This window comes from Schistocerca americana, chromosome 9 (assembly GCF_021461395.2).
Source record: "Schistocerca americana isolate TAMUIC-IGC-003095 chromosome 9, iqSchAmer2.1, whole genome shotgun sequence".
Classification (NCBI taxonomy): domain Eukaryota; kingdom Metazoa; phylum Arthropoda; class Insecta; order Orthoptera; family Acrididae; genus Schistocerca; species Schistocerca americana.
The window spans coordinates 103253471-103271410 of record NC_060127.1 but is presented as its reverse complement, the minus strand read 5'-3'; the positions used below and the strand labels follow the sequence as shown (position 1 = coordinate 103271410).

General features: G+C 38.1%; 1 protein-coding gene across 5 annotated transcripts in view; it reads right to left on the bottom strand.

The window, feature by feature from the left end:
* The window catches only part of LOC124551374 (gastrula zinc finger protein XlCGF57.1-like), a 109899-nt gene that overhangs the window by 17644 nt on the left and 74315 nt on the right, over positions 1-17940 (bottom strand). For all 5 annotated transcript variants that reach the window (XM_047126414.1, XM_047126416.1, XM_047126419.1 and 2 more), the window contains 2 exons: positions 15591-15846; positions 4775-4979 (listed from right to left, as the gene is read on the bottom strand). In XM_047126414.1, the coding sequence (XP_046982370.1) occupies positions 4775-4979; positions 15591-15846 (461 nt within the window). The remainder of the gene's footprint in view (positions 1-4774; positions 4980-15590; positions 15847-17940) is intronic.

The following is a 17940-nucleotide window of genomic DNA, read 5'->3' as shown; positions in this document are numbered from 1 at the left end:
TGTGCCTATCTGTGACTCAGCATCTCTGCTATATGGTGAATAGCAGCTATCCATTTCATATAGTTAGACTGAAAGATGGTAGTTTGGCTGACAGTTGGCAAAGCCAATGAATGTGACTTTATGACAAGACACTCAAATATATTACTGAACATTTGAATTAGTTACTGAGAAAACAACACATGTCACTGGCTACATATGTCTCACTTTACTTTACACAGATAGTTTTGCTGTATGTATTGTGCCACCAATTTATTGTTATCACGGTGATGATTTCTGTAACTTTTGTATTGGATTGGTGCATAAATTTGTAGAGTTTTTCCACAACTTTAATAAACACAACAGATACACACAATAGAGACTTTGTTCATCAATAACATATTCTCCTTTGCTATTTACACAGTCTGTCATCAATGGTGGGACAACTTTTTGATTCTGCGACTGTGGAAATCGGGTGGTATTGAGTCGATGATCTCGTCAAGCCATATTCAGATTGCATTTTCAGCCAGAAAGGAAATTCCTTGAAGGCTGTTCAATAGAGAGTGGGAAAGGTAAAAATCTGAGGGTGCACGATCAGGTGAATAAGGTAGGTATGGAATGACTTCCCAACCACTTCTGTATAGTGTTTCCGTCTGTCTAGAAGAATGTGGGCGGGCATTATCGTGGAGTAGCATCACTTTACACAGTCTTCCTGATCGTTGTTTTACATCTCAGTTGTCGACAATAAATATCAGCAGTGATTGGTACACCTCGGGGGAGCAATTTGTAGTACACCACACTGTCGCTGTTCCACGAGATGCATAATATTATCTTTTGTGGATGCACATAGGTGGTTTGTTTGGGCTCAACCATTGCTTTCTTCTCCTCATGTTAGAATAATGACACCATTTCTCAGCACCAGCAACAAAACAGGACAGAAATGGTCAGTGTTGTACACGAGACAATTGATGATGAGCAAGAAGAGATGTGAATATAGCCACCCGCTGTTTTTGTGATTTTGGCTTAGAGCATGCGGTACCCATACACCAGATTTTTGAACCTTCCCCAATGGTGGAACCACCACAGTGTATCACATCTGCCAGTTCTCAAATACACTGATGTGGAACACTGTGGATTAATGCGTTTAAACAATCTTCATCAAACTCGAAGGTCTTCCTGACCGTGGAAAATCACTAATGTCGATATGATCCTCCTTAAAACAAGAAAACAATTTACTTGCCGTGTTCTGTCAAATGGATTTATTTCCCATAAACAGTGCAAATGTTTCTGGCTGCCTGCGCTGCTGTCACCCCTCTACTGAACTCAAACAGAAGAATGTATCAGAAATGTTCTGATTTCTCCATTTGGCACTCCGTTTTGTAACATCCACAGCTCCACTCACTATCACCAAATGACAATTGATAAATAAACCTATAGCAACCTTAATACCAACATGCAAAACAAAAACTCTACAAACTTATGCACCAACTAATTTTTCAAATACACTGTATGTTTCATCTTTATATTTATGACAGCATCTGATACAATTGCTTCATGTCATTGTTATAAAACACGTCATCTATTTGCTCTCTCTCTCACTGACTACTTACACCAGCTGCCAACACACCCCATGCATTTTCACAGCTCACAGCAAACACTGCCACCACTGTTCTGCTAAACACATAAGTAATATCTCCCTTTTTGTTCTTACTTTTTGACACTGATTAGGTACACTGAACAGAACCTGGATCCATCATTACACATCAGAGTCAAAACAGCAGTAAAAAGAAAATGGGAAAAAGTTGGTGAAATTGTGTTCCAAAGAAGGAAAATAGAGTTTTGTCAGCTGGTGAGGTAATGGCTACAGATGACGTTGAAGTTTAGTGTGACAGTGAAGTTATCTTGTCGCGTGTAACAGGTGTAGGTGAAATTAAGTTTTTACCGGCCACCCGATTCTGTCATTCAAAGAAAGTCAACAGTCAATAGCACGTAAATACGCAGGTATTGCAATACTAGTTGGAAGCAACTTTAACCTGCTGAGTACAGACTGGGATGTCTATGGATTCACTGTGAGGGTTACAGACAGACAGTCATGAGAAATGCTTTTGAACATTTCTGAAAACTGTCTTGAGCAGTTAGCTCAGCAGCCCACACACAATGAAAATATTTTAGGCCTTGTAGTTACAAATAGGCTGAACCTTATTGACAATGTCAACATAGAAACAGGGATTAGTGATCTGGATGTCATTATAGCAGCTTTGATTACAAAAGCTAATAAATCAGTCAAGAAGGCTAGGAAAGTGTTTCTCCTAGACAGAGCAGATAAGTAGTTTTTAGTATCTCACTTAGACAATGAATTCACATCACTTAGTTCCAGTAAGATGGGTGTAGAGGAATTGTAGGTAAAGTTTAAGCAGATTGTAAATCTTAGTCTGGAGATTTATGTGCCTAGTAAGTGGTTAAAGGATGGAAAAGACCCGCCATGGTTTAATAATGAAATTTGGAGGATGCTGAGGAAGCAGAGGCTGTTGCACTGTCAGTTTAAAATGGGACACACAGATGATGACAAGCAAAAGTTAGTAGAGATTCGTAAGTCTGTTTTCAGAAAACTGTCTTGAGCAGTTAGCTCGGCAGCCCACATTTTTGACCTTGTACCTACAAATAGGCATACAACAATTATCACTGTCACATCTTAGCAAAAGATCCGGAGAACACGAGGAAATTATGGTCTTATGTAACATCGCTAAGTGGGTCTAAGGCTTCCATACAGTCCCTTGTTGACCAGTCTGGTGTGGTAGTTGAAAATAGCAAGACGAAAGCTGTAGTTTTAAAAATTTTTATTTGTGGGGATCCATAGCCTCCACATGTTTAATAAATGTAAACATGGTCCGTAGTAGACTGTAATGCAATTTTTATTTAATCGTGTGATTAGCTAATTTCCACTACTTGCCATTGTCAACCACCTGTAAAACCAACATGGAAAAGCACTATATAGTCTGCATATACCACCATGTATAAATAACACTTTACGCACCTCACATTAAGATGAAACATTACTGCACAAATTTCTTACAACCACATGGCAAGTTCCGAAATTCCCCTTCTTGAAATAATTCATATAGGAGAACTGTACAAATATACCGTCATTTGAACCATTGGACAGCCTGCCGTATGGACGACAGTAATACACACCCCTGGCATAGAGAAACAACTGAAATACTCGAAAATAAATAAATCACCAGGTCAGGATGGAGTCCCAGTTTGATTTTACAAAGAGTGCCCTATGGCTTTGGCCCCTTACCTAGGTTGCATTTATCACGAATCTCAAGCCCAGCATGAAGTCCCAAGCAACTGGAAAAAGGTGCAGTGACTCCAGTATATAAGAAGGGTAAAAGAGTGGACCTGCAAAATTACAGACCAATATCTCTAACTTCCATTTGCTGCAGAATCCTTGAACATATTCTCAGTTTGAATTTAATAAATTTTCTTGGGACTGAGGAGCTTATGTCCATGAATCAGTACAGTTTTAGAAAGCATCGCTCGTGCGAAACACAGCTTGTCCTTTTTTCACATGATATACTGTAAACTACGGATGAAGGGTAACAGACAGATTCCATATTTCTAGATTTCCAGAAAGCATTTGACACAGTGGCCCATTGCAGGCTGTTAATGAAGGTACGAGCATACGGAATAAGTTCGCAGATACATGAGTGGCTCGAAGACTTTGTAACTAAGAGAACTCAGTATGTTGTCCTCGACGACGAGTGTTCATCAGAGACAAGTGTATCATCAGGAATGCCCCAGGGAAGTGCGATAGGATTGCTGTTGTTCTCTATACACAAAAATGATTTTGGGACAGGATGGGCAGCAAGCTGCAGCTGTCTGCTGATAATGCCACAATGTATGATAAGGTGTTGAAGTTTAGTGACTACAGGTAGATACAAGATGACTTAGACAAAATTTCTAGTTGTGATGAATGGAAGCTAGCCCTAAATGTGGAAAAATTTAAGTTAATGTGGTTAAGTACGAAGGTCAAACCTATAATGCTCAGATACAGTATTTCTAGTATCCTGCTTGACACAGTCAAGTCATTTAAATATCTGGGCATAATGTTGCAATGTGATACGAGATGGAACAAGTATATGGGAACTGTTGTAGGGAAGGCGAATGGTCAACTTCGGTTTATTGGGAGAATTTTAGGAAAGAATTGTTCACGTGCAAATGAGACTGCACATAAGACCCTAGTGTGACCTATTCTTGAGTACTGTTTGAGTCTTTTGAATTTGTACCAGGTTGGATTGAAGGAAGACATCAAAGCGATTCAGAGGTGGGCTGCTAGATTTTTTTTTTTCATTCTGTTTTATAAATATGTTTTTATGATTGCACTGACTCATGACAAAGATAAATGTCTCATCTGACATAAGTTTCTCCTTATTGAGCCCATTCTCTACATTTTCTCAATAGAGTTAAAAAAAAAATCGCATTTTCTCCAGGAAGTCCCATTTGAGTTCCTAAAGCTCCTCTGTAACACTTAAATGTTGTTTGAACTGGATCAAATGCACAGTCATGGATGGATATTACATTCAGATATAAAGCGTTTTTTTTATCAAACAATCTATTTATATTTTGTCTCTGTATTTGACTCACTCTTACTTCACAGTATTTATGAAATGTATATTGCTGATAGGTAAATTATGTTGTCACTAACACAGTTCAGGCTTAGGAAAGCTTGGTATGAAACACACCAAATGAGCGACACGATGAAGTAAAGAGCGAGGCCTTTGCTGAGTTAACTAACCCTTTGTTGCAGACGGCACACTTGTAGGGCGTTTCACCAGCATGTTCCAGCATATGAACAGTGAGCGAGCACTTGATACGGAAACGCTTGCCACATATTTTGCATTCGTGCGGTAGTTCTCCAGTGTGCAGCCGAATATGCACTGTCAGATTGTGCTTGTTGCGGAACCGATTCCCACACTGTGTGCACACAAATGGCTTTTCACCTGTCAACAGAAAGGAAGTCATTATGAGCAAGCTACAGAGGATGAGGGCAATTCCTGCTTTTACTATACTCATCCCTTGTATGTGAAGTTCTAGATCAGTTGCCTTCCTATCTGTTAGCATTTCAGACAAATTTTTTCTATACTGGCATGTCTAAAACTTCTCAATTGACCTACTATTTGATTCAAATATAAAATTTTTCCAATGACAAACAATACAAATAAAAAATTAAGGATAAGATTTGAGTGAAATGTAACTGCCTCAGGGGAAACAATTGAGGTGTTTGATACCCTGAATTTGTATAGCACCCGATACATGCTTAATGTTTCATTCTAAAACATATCTTTCCACAAAATTTGCATTTTTTATAAGGATTTCAGTGAATATTTAACTTTTCTGGATGACAATATGAAGCTTCCACTTTTCTTCAAAATTATTTTTTCTAAATACAGAAGTGCATGGTATGGCAAGGCAATATAGCTCCCTTCATTTTATTACTCCCACATTTCACCATAGTCCCAGCAAAATGGAACATGAACAGATGCTAGCATGATTTTTAATTTATGTCATTCAAGATAAAGAAGGAGAAACAAAACACAGTGAATTCAACTAATTAATTTAAAAAGTAGCAAATGTGCAGTGTTTCACAGCCTATTTCCAGATCTCTATAGTGATTCTGAGAAATAATTCCAGTACTTTTGAACAAGTGTATCAGCATTCGATGAACTACATGGGCACTTGAGGATTTGTTATGATCCAAGAATTCATCCTTCAGGGAATCTACTCAGTCTATACTAATGATGGCTGTCACTATCAAGTATGTGAAATAAAAATACTATTTCAGTATGTGGCAAGGTCTTAATGATTTGTACTTGGAACATCATAATTCATTAGGTAACAACTGCAGGAACAGAGGAATAAAGAAAAATACAATTCAAAAATTTCAAAAGCAATTTGTTCATTTATTTATATTTAATACTGTTAAAGAAGGAATCACAAAAATACAAAATTTCAAACAAAATGTACCATTTGTCGATTAGCAAAATTGTAACAAGCATATGTCTTGCGACTTTGGCGGATTGCAACTTGGTCGTGAATGCCACAAGCCTACAATGCTGCAGTACTGAGGGATTCCAACTGCTGTAGACATCCGTTCATTGGTAGTGTTGTTGGAAAGCTGAAGTAGCTGGTAGGAAGTATGAACAGGAGTAGATGAAGTTGGTGTCTGTCCGAGCTGCGAAACACTTACAGCTTCACTAATACTTCTTGATACCCTTCTTCGTTTGTAACATTTGCCATGATCTGAAGCACACTTAGATGAAATTTCACTACCTCATTATTGTCAAATATCTCTAAAGATGGAATAATGTCTCTGAAAAAAGATACAAACTGATGATCTGTTTTTTGTTTAAAAAGGTTGATCACTTCCAGTTCCACAGGATCTGTTTTACAATTTTATCTTCTTTTCAGTTTTTTTTTTTTTTTCTTGAATTCATCATCTTCCTCTCTGCAAGAGTCAGTGTCACAATGAGCATCTACAGACTGTTCATTACAGATTGATATGCCGTCTTTTGTAGGTCGTCCACCAGCTCCTTTCTTCAAAAATTGTAATTATTGTCCATAAACTTAGCCTGGTTTAAAGGAAGACTTACACAAAACAACTAGTCACAATTATTTCTTACTGGAAGAAAATTTTCCACATTGCACTGGAGCTATTAATGATAAATGTATTCGAACTGTGAACCCGTCAAATTTGATGTATTCCAACTACAAAGGATATTTGTCCATAGTGTTGACGGCAGTGGCAGATTCAGATCATCTGTTCATATATGTCAGTATTGAAAGTTATGGAAAAGATTGTCACTCAAACATATTCAAAGCCAAGTTCCAAGTGGAAAACACTAGTAAATAAAAAACTGGACATTCCTGAAGAGAAATGTCTTCCTGATACAACATGCCATGAGATAACTTTTTTCCATGAATATGAGGCTTTTGCACTGCACAGGCACCTTACTCAACAATATGTAGGGATATGCCGACAGTGGCAAAGGTAATTTTCAGTTAAAATCAAACAATGGAAAATCCAGAATGGAATGTAACTGTATTATGAGCAGGAAAGTTGCTACTAACCATATAGAGGAGATGCTGAGTCACAGATAGGCACAACAAAAAAGCCTCTCACAATTAAAGCTTTTGCCACTGGCCTTTGTCAACAACAGACACACATACGCGCACACATACATTCACACAAATGCAATTCACACACACAACTGCAGTCTCAGGCAATAGTTGCCTGAGACTGCAGTTGTGTGTGTGAGTTGCGTTTGTGTGTGTGTGTGTGTGTGTGTGTGTGTGTGTGTGTGTGTGTGTGTGTGTGTCTATTGTTGATGAAGGCCAATGGCCAAAAGATTTAATTGTGAGAGTCTTTTTGATGTGGTTATCTGCGACTCAGCATCTCTGCTATATGGTGAGTAGCAACTTTCCTTCTTATAATAGAATGTTCAGTTACTGTCTTTCATGAGCTTGAAGGCACACTGAGCAACAAATAGTGGATTTTACAAAGACCTCTGAACTTGGATCAAGATTTTTCTGTAGATGCTGTAAAAATCTTTGTTATTTTGCATAATGTTGTGCATGGCAGAGACAGCTGTGAAAAATGAAGAAATTTTATTAATAATTATTTGACTTTAATTAATGCAGATGGCTAGACAGGTAAAGAGAGAACCTCAGAAAACAATGTGAGAACACAAAGATGAAAATTTAATATTTGTAAAGGTTGATATTGCTCTGTTTGCATTAAACACATTTATGGACATGACACAATAACATATCTTTAAGTATTTGAACAACAACTTGTTTTTATGCATACTATTTAATATCCAGTCCAAAAAATTGATGTTGCTCTGTAAATGTTGCTTTATATCACTTCTAGAGTAGTGTTCAGTAGAGTATCTTACATTACACCTATAATATTATGAGCAGAATACAACTATTTAACTGAATTTGCTTACAACTATTTAACTGAATTTGCTCACAAATAATCTGCAAATGTCAGTTTACACAGTCAGTTAATTGTAGATGAAAAATTTTAATTCACTTAAGGTTAACATATTACATCTCACATTAAATAAACAAAAAATATTACAGATTTCAAATTACAATGGAATGGAACAATTTTTATTAAACATATCTAATTACAGTTACAATTTACAAATTATTTCTCAATGTAAAATTTACAAACAAATTCTAAATGTACAAGTTAGATATTCCTCATTGGTCCACAGTTAAGAAATGTGTGACACTGTATGACCCAGAATTTTTTACCTGATATAAGGTAAGTACTGTTCCTGAATTCTGGCAGTCCTAAACATCAGAAATATTGATGTGTCTCATGTGTTCCAGGCCAGACAGAGTTGGTGATGAGGTGGCAGGGTGTGATGAACCACGTCATGAGTGTGGGAGTTGCTGATACGTAGCCAGGTTTTCAATTAAGACCCGTTCCAACTCCTTTCTAGTGATTAATTTCAGGTGCTGTGGTATTGCACGTAAATGTGGTAATAAACTCATGAGAAAGAAATAGTCTTCACCATACTCTTCACACTTTTGATTCTTGGAAGTCATAGCTTCTAGGTATACTAGCTTAGTTTTCTCCAATTGTATTAGATTGTAAATTGGATCTCCTTTCTTTCGACGAATTTTTTTTGCCAATTTTGGCAGTTTTTGTGCCATAATACATTTGTCTGGAGTTAAACAGTGGGTTCTTTCATCATCAGCTTGTTCTGAAAATGAATCCTCTTCCAGTTGTGTTCCTTCATTATACAATGCATCTCGTACATCTATCTCGTCGACCACTGAGTGTGTTGCATCAGTTCTCTGGGGTTTTGAAACATCTCCAACAAGATGCTTTGAAGCATGTGTGTCTTTTAAAAAGTGTATTTTGTGGAAGTACTTCCGTTTAGAATCACTGCCCAATGATGGTGAACCTGTTGACAAATTATCTTTCAGAAGCTCGCATTGGTATTCACCTTAAATTCTGCCATTTTGCTTTCACTCTGGAAGCTAAATACACACATATGATAAACCAGTTTTTATCAAACTGTTCACACAATAAAAAGAGATAGCTAAAGTGCAGATGGGTGAAGAAAAGTATTGTGGCTTTATTGATTCTGTGTGGAGATGTTAATGTTTTGTCAAGTTAGAGGCAGCCAATGGAAGCACAGCACGCATTATTAACGTATCATTCATGATAACTGCACCTCTTAACCCATCTGCACTTTCACCCAAGAAACTTAGTGACATAAAAAAAATTCTATTTCAGGTAACTTTCTACAGGAATAGCCTGCAGATCATTGGCATTATCATTCAGAAGAACACTACATACAATCACCAGCATTGCTTATGAAACATGTGAAGCCATCTGGGTGAAATTGCAAACAAAACACATGCCTTTTCGGACTACAGAAGATATTTACAAAATTGTGAATGATTACGGGTGTTATGGGAACTTTCCCAAGTGCATATAAAGCACTGATGACAAATGCATCCACATATGCACTGCAAACGTCACCTAAAGATTTATAACAGTGAATATACAAGCATATGGGAGTCAGAGTGACAAAAGTGTCTTTGCAGATACTTCTCTCTATCACCACTTGGAAAATACTGTGTTGAATAACAACTCAGCAAACCGCTGCCAGGAACAGAAGGCACTCTCGATTTCATATACTGCTTGGCAATCAAGGATAGCCTCTGAATGAATACTTGATGAGGGCATATCATACTGGACACAATATGGATCATGAAAAGGAAATCTTCAATTACCTCCTGTCTAGAGTCAGATGAGCAACTGAATGTGTTTTTGGAATCCTTGTAAGCAGATAAGAGATATCTGAAGACAGAGATTCAATTTTATCCTGGACATGTTGATACTATTGTTTCCAACTACATAGCATTATCACCGATACTGAAGGAATAAGTGAGAGCAAGTCTCTACGGGTGGATAGCAAAACTAACCAGTACAAGAAAGATGATGATAAAGATGTTGTCAAATGTATCCTCCATTTTAATCGGTCTTTAAGGAGAGTATATGAAATGTGTGAAGCATTTAAACAATATTTCATTGGCAAAGATGTACCTCAACATAACAATTTAGCTTAATCTTGCTCCGGACACTGAATTATTTTTGAATTACATTATATAAAATGTTTTTGTATCTATGTATGTACAAATTTTTAAATGTTCTCATTATGCAATTATAAATTCTGTTTCTGTGATTGCAGAGAATAATGATTAACACTTTGGTATATCAGCTACTTAGAAGAATACCAGATCTAGGAAACTGGGCATTTACACTGTTATTTAAATCATTACTAGCACATATGTAACTGATGTATCTTCAAGAGTAATACAAACTAAGAAAGGACCAATCATCAAAATTTATTTTCACATTTACTTCAGTTTTTTAACAGATTACCAATTTTAAAATAATTATCACATAATGTATAATTATACCCCTAAGAAAAAAGTGCAAGGGGGATACTGAGCAATTTCTTCCTGTTGAGCTTCCCAAATTTCTCACTCGGCCAACAAATGTGATGTATTTATAGCGAAATTATAGCAAACTGTAAAACATAAAGAGTTGTTGTTGTTGTGGTCTTCAGTCCTGAGACTGGTTTGATGCAGCTCTCACTCTATCCTGTGCAAGCTTATTCATCTCCCAGTACCTACTGCAGCCTACATCCTTCTGAATCTGCTTAGTGTATTCATCTCTTGGTCTCCCTCTACGATTTTTACCCTCCACGCTGCCCTCCAATACTAAACTGGTGATCCCTTGATGCCTCAGAACATGTCCTACCAACCGATCCCTTCTTCTAGTCAAGTTGTGCCACAATCTCCTCTTCTCCCCAATTCTATTCAATACCTCCTCATTAGTTATGTGATCTACCCATCTAATCTTCAGCATTCTTCTGTAGCACCACATTTCAAAAGCTTCTATTCTCTTCTTGTCCAAACTATTTATTGTCCTTGTTTCACTTCCATACATGGCTACACTCCATACAAATACTTTCAGAAACAACTTTCTGACACTTAAATCTATATTCGATGTTAACAAATTTCTCTTCTTCAGAAACGCTTTCCTTGCCATTGCTGGTCTACATTTTATTTATATCGTCTCTACTTCGACCATCATCAGTTATTTTGCTCCCCAAATAGCAAAACTCCTTTACTACTTTAAGTGTCTCATTTCCTAATCTAATTCCCTCAGCATCACCCGACTTAATTCAACTACATTCCATTATCCTCATTTTGCTTTTGTCAATGTTCATCTTATATCCTCCTTGCAAGACACTGTCCATTCCGTTCAACTGCTCTTCCAAGTCCTTTGTGTCTCTGACATAATTACAATGTCATCGGCGAACCTCATAGTTTTTATTTCTTCTCCATGGATTTTAATACTTACTTCGAATTTTTCTTTTGTTTCCTTTACTGCTTACTCGATATACAGATTGAATAACATTGGGGCGAGGCTACAATCCTGTTTCACTCCCTTCCCAACCACTGCTTCCCTTTCATGCCCTTCGACTCTTATAACTGCCATCTGGTTTCTGTACAAATTGTAGATAGCCTTTTGCTCCCTGTATTTTACCCCCACCACCTTTAGAATTTGAAAGAGAGTATTCCAGTCAACATTGTCAAAAGCTATCTCTAGGTCTAGAAATGCTAGAAACCTAGGTTTGCCTTTCCTTAATCTATCTTCTAAGATAAGTCGTAGAGTCAGTATTGCCTCACGTGTTCCAATATTTCTTCGGAATCCAAACTGATCTTCCCTGAGGTCAGCGTCTACCAGTTTTTCCATTCGTCTATAAAGAATTCGCATTAGTATTTTGCAGCTGTGACTTACTAAACTGATAGTTCGGTAATTTTTACATCTGTCAACACCTGCCTTCTTTGGGATTGGAATTAGTATGTTCTTCTTTACGTCTGAGGGTATTTTGCCTGTCTCATACAATATGCTCACCAGATGGTAGAATTTTGTCAGCACTGGCTCTCCCAAGGCTGTCAGTGGACCTAATGGAATGTTGCCTACTCCCGGGGCCTTGTTCCGACTTAGGTCTTTCAGTGCACCGTCAAACTCTTCACACAGTATCATATCTCCCATTTCATCTTCATCTACATCCTCTTCTATTTCCATAATATTATCCTCAAGTACATCGCCCTTGTGAGATAAGCCTCTACATCCTTACATTTGTCCTCTAGCCATCCCTGCTTAGCCATTTTGCACTTCCTGTCGATCTCATTTTTGAGACATTTGTATTCCTTTTTGCTTGTTTCATTTACTGCATTTTTATATTTTCACCTTTAATCAAGTAAATTCAATATTTCTTCTGTTACCCAAGGATTTCTACTGGCCCTCATCTTTTTACCTACTTGATCCTCTGCTGCCTTCACTACTTAGTCCCTAAAAGCTACCCATTCTTCTTCTACTGTACTTCTTTCCCCCATTCCTGTCAATTGTTCCCTTATGCTCTCCCTGAAACTCTGACAACCTCTGGTTTAGTCTGTTTATCCAGGTCCCATCTCCTTAAATTCCCACCTTCTTGCAGTTTCTTCAGTTTTAATCTACAGTTCATAACCAATAGATTGTGGTCAGAGTCCACATCTACCCCTGGAAATGTCTTACAATTTAAAACCTGGTTCCTAAATCTGTCTTACCATTATGCAATCTATCTGATACCTTCTAGTATCTCCAGGATTCTTCCATGTATACAACCTTCTTTTATGATTCTTGAACCAAGTGTTAGCTATGATTAAGTTATGATCCGTGCAAAATTCTACCAGACAGCTTCCTCTTTCATTTCTTACCCCCACTCCCTATTCACCTACTATGTTTCCTTCTCTCTCTTTTCCTACTCTCAAATTCCAGTCACTCATGACTATTAAATTTTCGTTTCCCTTTGTTACCTGAATAATTTCCTTTATCTCATCATACATTTCATCAATTTCTTCATCATCTGCAGAGCTAGTTGGCTTATAAACTTGTATTACTGTAGTAGGCACGGGCTTTGAGTCTATCTTGGCCACAATAATGCGTTCACTATGCTGTTTGTAGTAGCTTACCCACACTCCTATGTTTTTCTTCATTATTAAACCTGCTCCTGCATTGACCCTATTTGATTTTGTATTTATAACCCTGTATTCCCCTGAGCAAAAATCTTGTTCCTCCTGCCACCGAACTTCACTAATTCCTACTATATCTAACTTTAACCTATCCATTTCCCTTTTTAAATTTTCTAACCTACCTGCCCGATTAAGGGATCTGACATTCCACACTCCGACTCGTAGAACGCCAGTTGTGTTTCTCCTGATAACGACATCCTCCTGAGTAGTCCCCGCCCGGAGATCCGAATGGGGGACTATTTTACCTCCGGAATATTTTACCCAAGAGGACGCCATCATCATTTAATCATACGGGAAAGCTGCATGCCCTCGGGAAAAATTACGGCTGTAGTTTCCCCGTGCTTTCAGCCGTTCGCAGTACCAGCACAGCAAGGCCGTTTTGGTTAATGTTACAAGGCCAGATCAGTCAATCATCCAGACTGTTGCCCCTGCAACTACTGAAAAGGCTGCTGCCCCTCTTCAAGAACCACACGTTTGTCTGGCCTCTGAACAGATACCCCTCCGTTGTGGTTGCACCTACGGTACGGCCATCTGTATCGCTGAGGAACTCAAGCCTCCCCACTAACGGCAAGGTCCATAGTTCATGGGGGGGAAGAGCTCGTGGAACATGCATAATTATGCATGAGAAAATCTCCCTTATTAATTTGAAGAGATGCTGCATAATCTTAAGACTGGTATTTGGTATGCAATGTCTGCTGTCTGCATCATAACACAATTCTTTCATGAAACTGTCAGTGCTGTGCAGTATGTCCAGAAACTGATTAATCCATATGTAGATCAACTCACCGAATGTGACAGACTGTAGGGATATTTTCAGCAAGACAGATCAACAGTAGACATTACCTTGACAACCTTGTGACAAGTGCGTACGGTGTTCCATGGAGAGAAGACAATCAGCAGAGACAGTGCAATTTCCTGGCCATCTCGATTGCCTAATCCCTCTCCTTGTGATATTTACCTGTGGCGTGTATTCAAATAATCCTCACACACTGGAAGAGCTACAGCAGAATGCTGAAAATACTACTGCTGCTGTCGCTCACTCAGAACTGCTATGTATGGCTCCAGTTTGACAAATAGGATGTAGTGCTGCATGGATGTAAACAGTGGCCATTTGCAGCATCTTCTATGAGTAAAAAAGGCCGGCACTATGTCACAGTAGTTGTACAAGGCACATCACATGACAGTGTACGTGTGATGTGTTACGACAGGCCGACCGGAGTGGCCGTGCAGTTCTAGGCGCTACAGTCTGGAACTGTGCAACTGCTACGGTTGCAGGTTTGAATCCTGCCTCGGGCATGGATGTGTCTGACGTCCTTAGGTTAGTTAGGTTTAAGTAGTTCTAAGTTCTAGGGGCTGATGACCTCAGCAGTTAAGTCCCATAGTGCTTAGAGCCATTTGAACCATTTGTTACAACAGTGAAAGGAACCTGTGACAACTGGAGGTACTCTATTTTACTTATTTTATGTTTACCATTAGATAAATGTTTAATTTTTTGTCAAAAGAAACCCAAAACCATGGTCTCCACTAGACAGTTCCACAAGTTCCTCCAAAAATCGTAACACAACACACACACAAATGTCATACTAACAAACATAAATCCACATAATGATGGAGGTTTAAACCTTCGAAACTTGTCGTGGAGATAGATAAACAGTGACTGGTAACAGTAAACTTGTTGTTTTGTTTAGAGTATTGTCCTGTTGAAAAATAGCACAATACGGTCGCACGAGTGGTAACACATGAGGGTGTAGGATGTCTGTGACATACTGTTGTGCCATCAGAGTTCCCTCAACTGCTACCTCAGATGTCATGTGCAGAAGTAAAGGGTTTACAATAGCCTCGGTGTACAATACAGTGATCCTACCTTATGGTGATCAGACTTGGACAACCGGAACCTTGACAATGAGTATGCTTGCTCTCATGTTTCCACATTGTCCAACTTCAAGCCTCTGTCACATCCAACTGCCACAAAAATCTGAATATTGTACAATTTGACCTGCTGGCCAAGTGGAGACCCACAATTAGGTCTCTCTCTCAAAATTTGTCATGTACCAAAAAAGCTGTCTCACATGAGAACGTGGCATATCTGTGTCCTGTCCTTCACAATGATCAATCAACACACAACACTGTTCAATCCCCTTACATACCCTACCAGCCCTGGTAACAACACTAACCATAAACAACACGAATGCACTCTGATAGCCACACTCACTATCAGAGAGAATTGCAACTCCAATTGTTTGCACACCCACTGATAGTGTGTGTGTGTGTGTATGTAGTTATGTTGACATCCAACCATGTCCTCTTGGTGCTTAACTTTTTGTCAGACAGTGTATTTGAAAAAAAAAAAAAAAAACCAGTTTGTCTGATTTTCAACATTACATATGAAACTGTTCTACTGAGAACTGATGAAAGATTCCACAAATACGACTTACCATTATGCTTGAGAAGGTGAGTCTTAAGTGCATTCTCACGTGTGAAGCACTTGGGGCAGTACATGCAAGGGAAGAGTCCCCCCTCCTTGTGCATCCTTTCGTGGGTCTCCAGGCGGTAGTGGCTGTGGAACATCTTGTTGCACTGTGAGCACTGGTACTCCTGCTTCTCACCGGAGCTCCGCACCCTCGCTGTGACGGCAGGCACGGCCCTGCGGACGTACGGGCGTTTTGTCCTCCTCACTGGAGCCATTGTGTCCTAAGAAAAACAGGCAGTATGATCTAATGTCTTTGAGGAAAGGTTCAGACGGCACTCACAAAAGAGAAACAGAAACAAAATCTCAATGGAGGTTTTCCACCAGATTAAAACTCCGAGCATAAGTGAGACATAAATTTTTGTCTTCTGTGCGCACTAGCGTTACCAACTTGTTCATATAAACATGCCTCTCATTCAGACTTAAATTTCTGCTCTGCTATTACATCTGTCTTACTTTTTCCATCTCTACAGAAACAGGTTGTGTACTTTGCTAAACTATGAGAGTACTCAGAAAGTAAATGATGCCAACAAGAAAGTGGAAAAATAGTATGTTTTGGAACATTAGGAGTAGATATTGCCACGTTTTCAATTGGGTTAACAGAATTTATCGTATGAGCACATCACACACTTACAGTAGCTACATACATTAATAGAGGAGTACACTTTATTACATCAGTAACAGAAATTATTGCCATACCAAAACAGGAATTAAGATGATTAGTTGCATTTTAAAGAACAAAGTTAAAATTTAATTCCCTATTTTATGAGCACTTGGATTAATTCTCTACATTTACAACTGGAGGGTTAATAGATCTGGTACCAGAAAATTCATCTCTTGAAATTGTTTTATACCACAATTGGTACATTGCTGTACACTTTGACTATGTATTATCTATAGGAGCAGTATTTGTAAATATAAGAGGCGTCATCCAATGAAATCTCTTATTTGCAAGATTAACTATAAAGAACATATGACTGAAAACGCTATTCACAGTTATATTTAGTAGAATAGAGTTAGCATTATTTCCCCAGCACATCCTAGGATTAGCATGTATGCCTCAATGATACTCAGATGATACACATGCCTATTTACAAATAATTATATTGTCAACTATTGGGCCTAGCATTTCAATTGTTGGTATTATTATTATTATCAAAATAATATTACAAACCATGATTACAAGCCATGCAGTTATATTCTGAGCTAATGTAACTAGATCAATAGAATGAAAAACAACCCTCCAACAAGAAACAGTTATTCAGAACTTCCACTAATTTCTACATTTTAATATGGCAGATTGGTACAGTACAGTTATGAAATGATAATTAAATGGACACCCTAGCTGCAAACAGGCGTTGATGTACTTCATTGGGGACATGTTGAAAATGTGTGCCCCAACCGGGACTCGCACCCGGGATCTCCTGCTTACATGGCAGACGTTCTATCCATCTGAGCCACCACGGGCACAGAGGATAGTGCGTCTGCAGGGACTTATCCCTTGCACGCACCCCGTGAGATCCACATTCCCAACATGTCCACACAACTACATTTGTAGTGCGACTAATAGATGTACAGTTAATCTTTACAAATAAAGATGTGACCTTGTATTAGGAAACTAATGGCAACATGATAAACTGCATCATCACAATGTGGATCACCATCATTAATGGAGTAATTATCATTCTTTGACGACCAGATGATAGTTATATTATTATTAATGAGAATAATGGTACGTTACGTCCTTAGTTATCGGTTACACAAACCAAAACATGCTTCATAATCATTTAATTCAAACCCTCTGAACAGCTCTATCTGCCATTATATTATTTTTTTACTGTTTTACCATCACTACAACTATTATGTATATTAGATGACTCTGCTGATGCAACTATCGCAGTTAAAACTATAGGACGACAATGATACTGGAGTTACGAATTTCAGATTTTTTAGATTTTAAATTTGATACTGACGTAAAGCCAAAAAGAACTCTAGAAACTGATGGGTTTGGATCACTAGAATTAGATAACCACACAATTTTACATATAAATACAGAAGTCTAAACTGTAACCAGAGCACCAGACATGTTACATTCCTGAGTGATACCACCACAAGGAGTTACAATTGCTGCAATGCCAGGAAGATTAAATCAAGGAAAATTCACAATAAATTGTCCAAACTTATTCAATGTTCAGAAATTTGTGGAGGAAGTCATAAATTTTTAACACCTACTATTGATAAAGCTTCAGTAAAAATATTTATTTAATGATTATCTATGATAATTTAAGAAGTTTAGAGTGCAGTCTAAAATTGCTAAA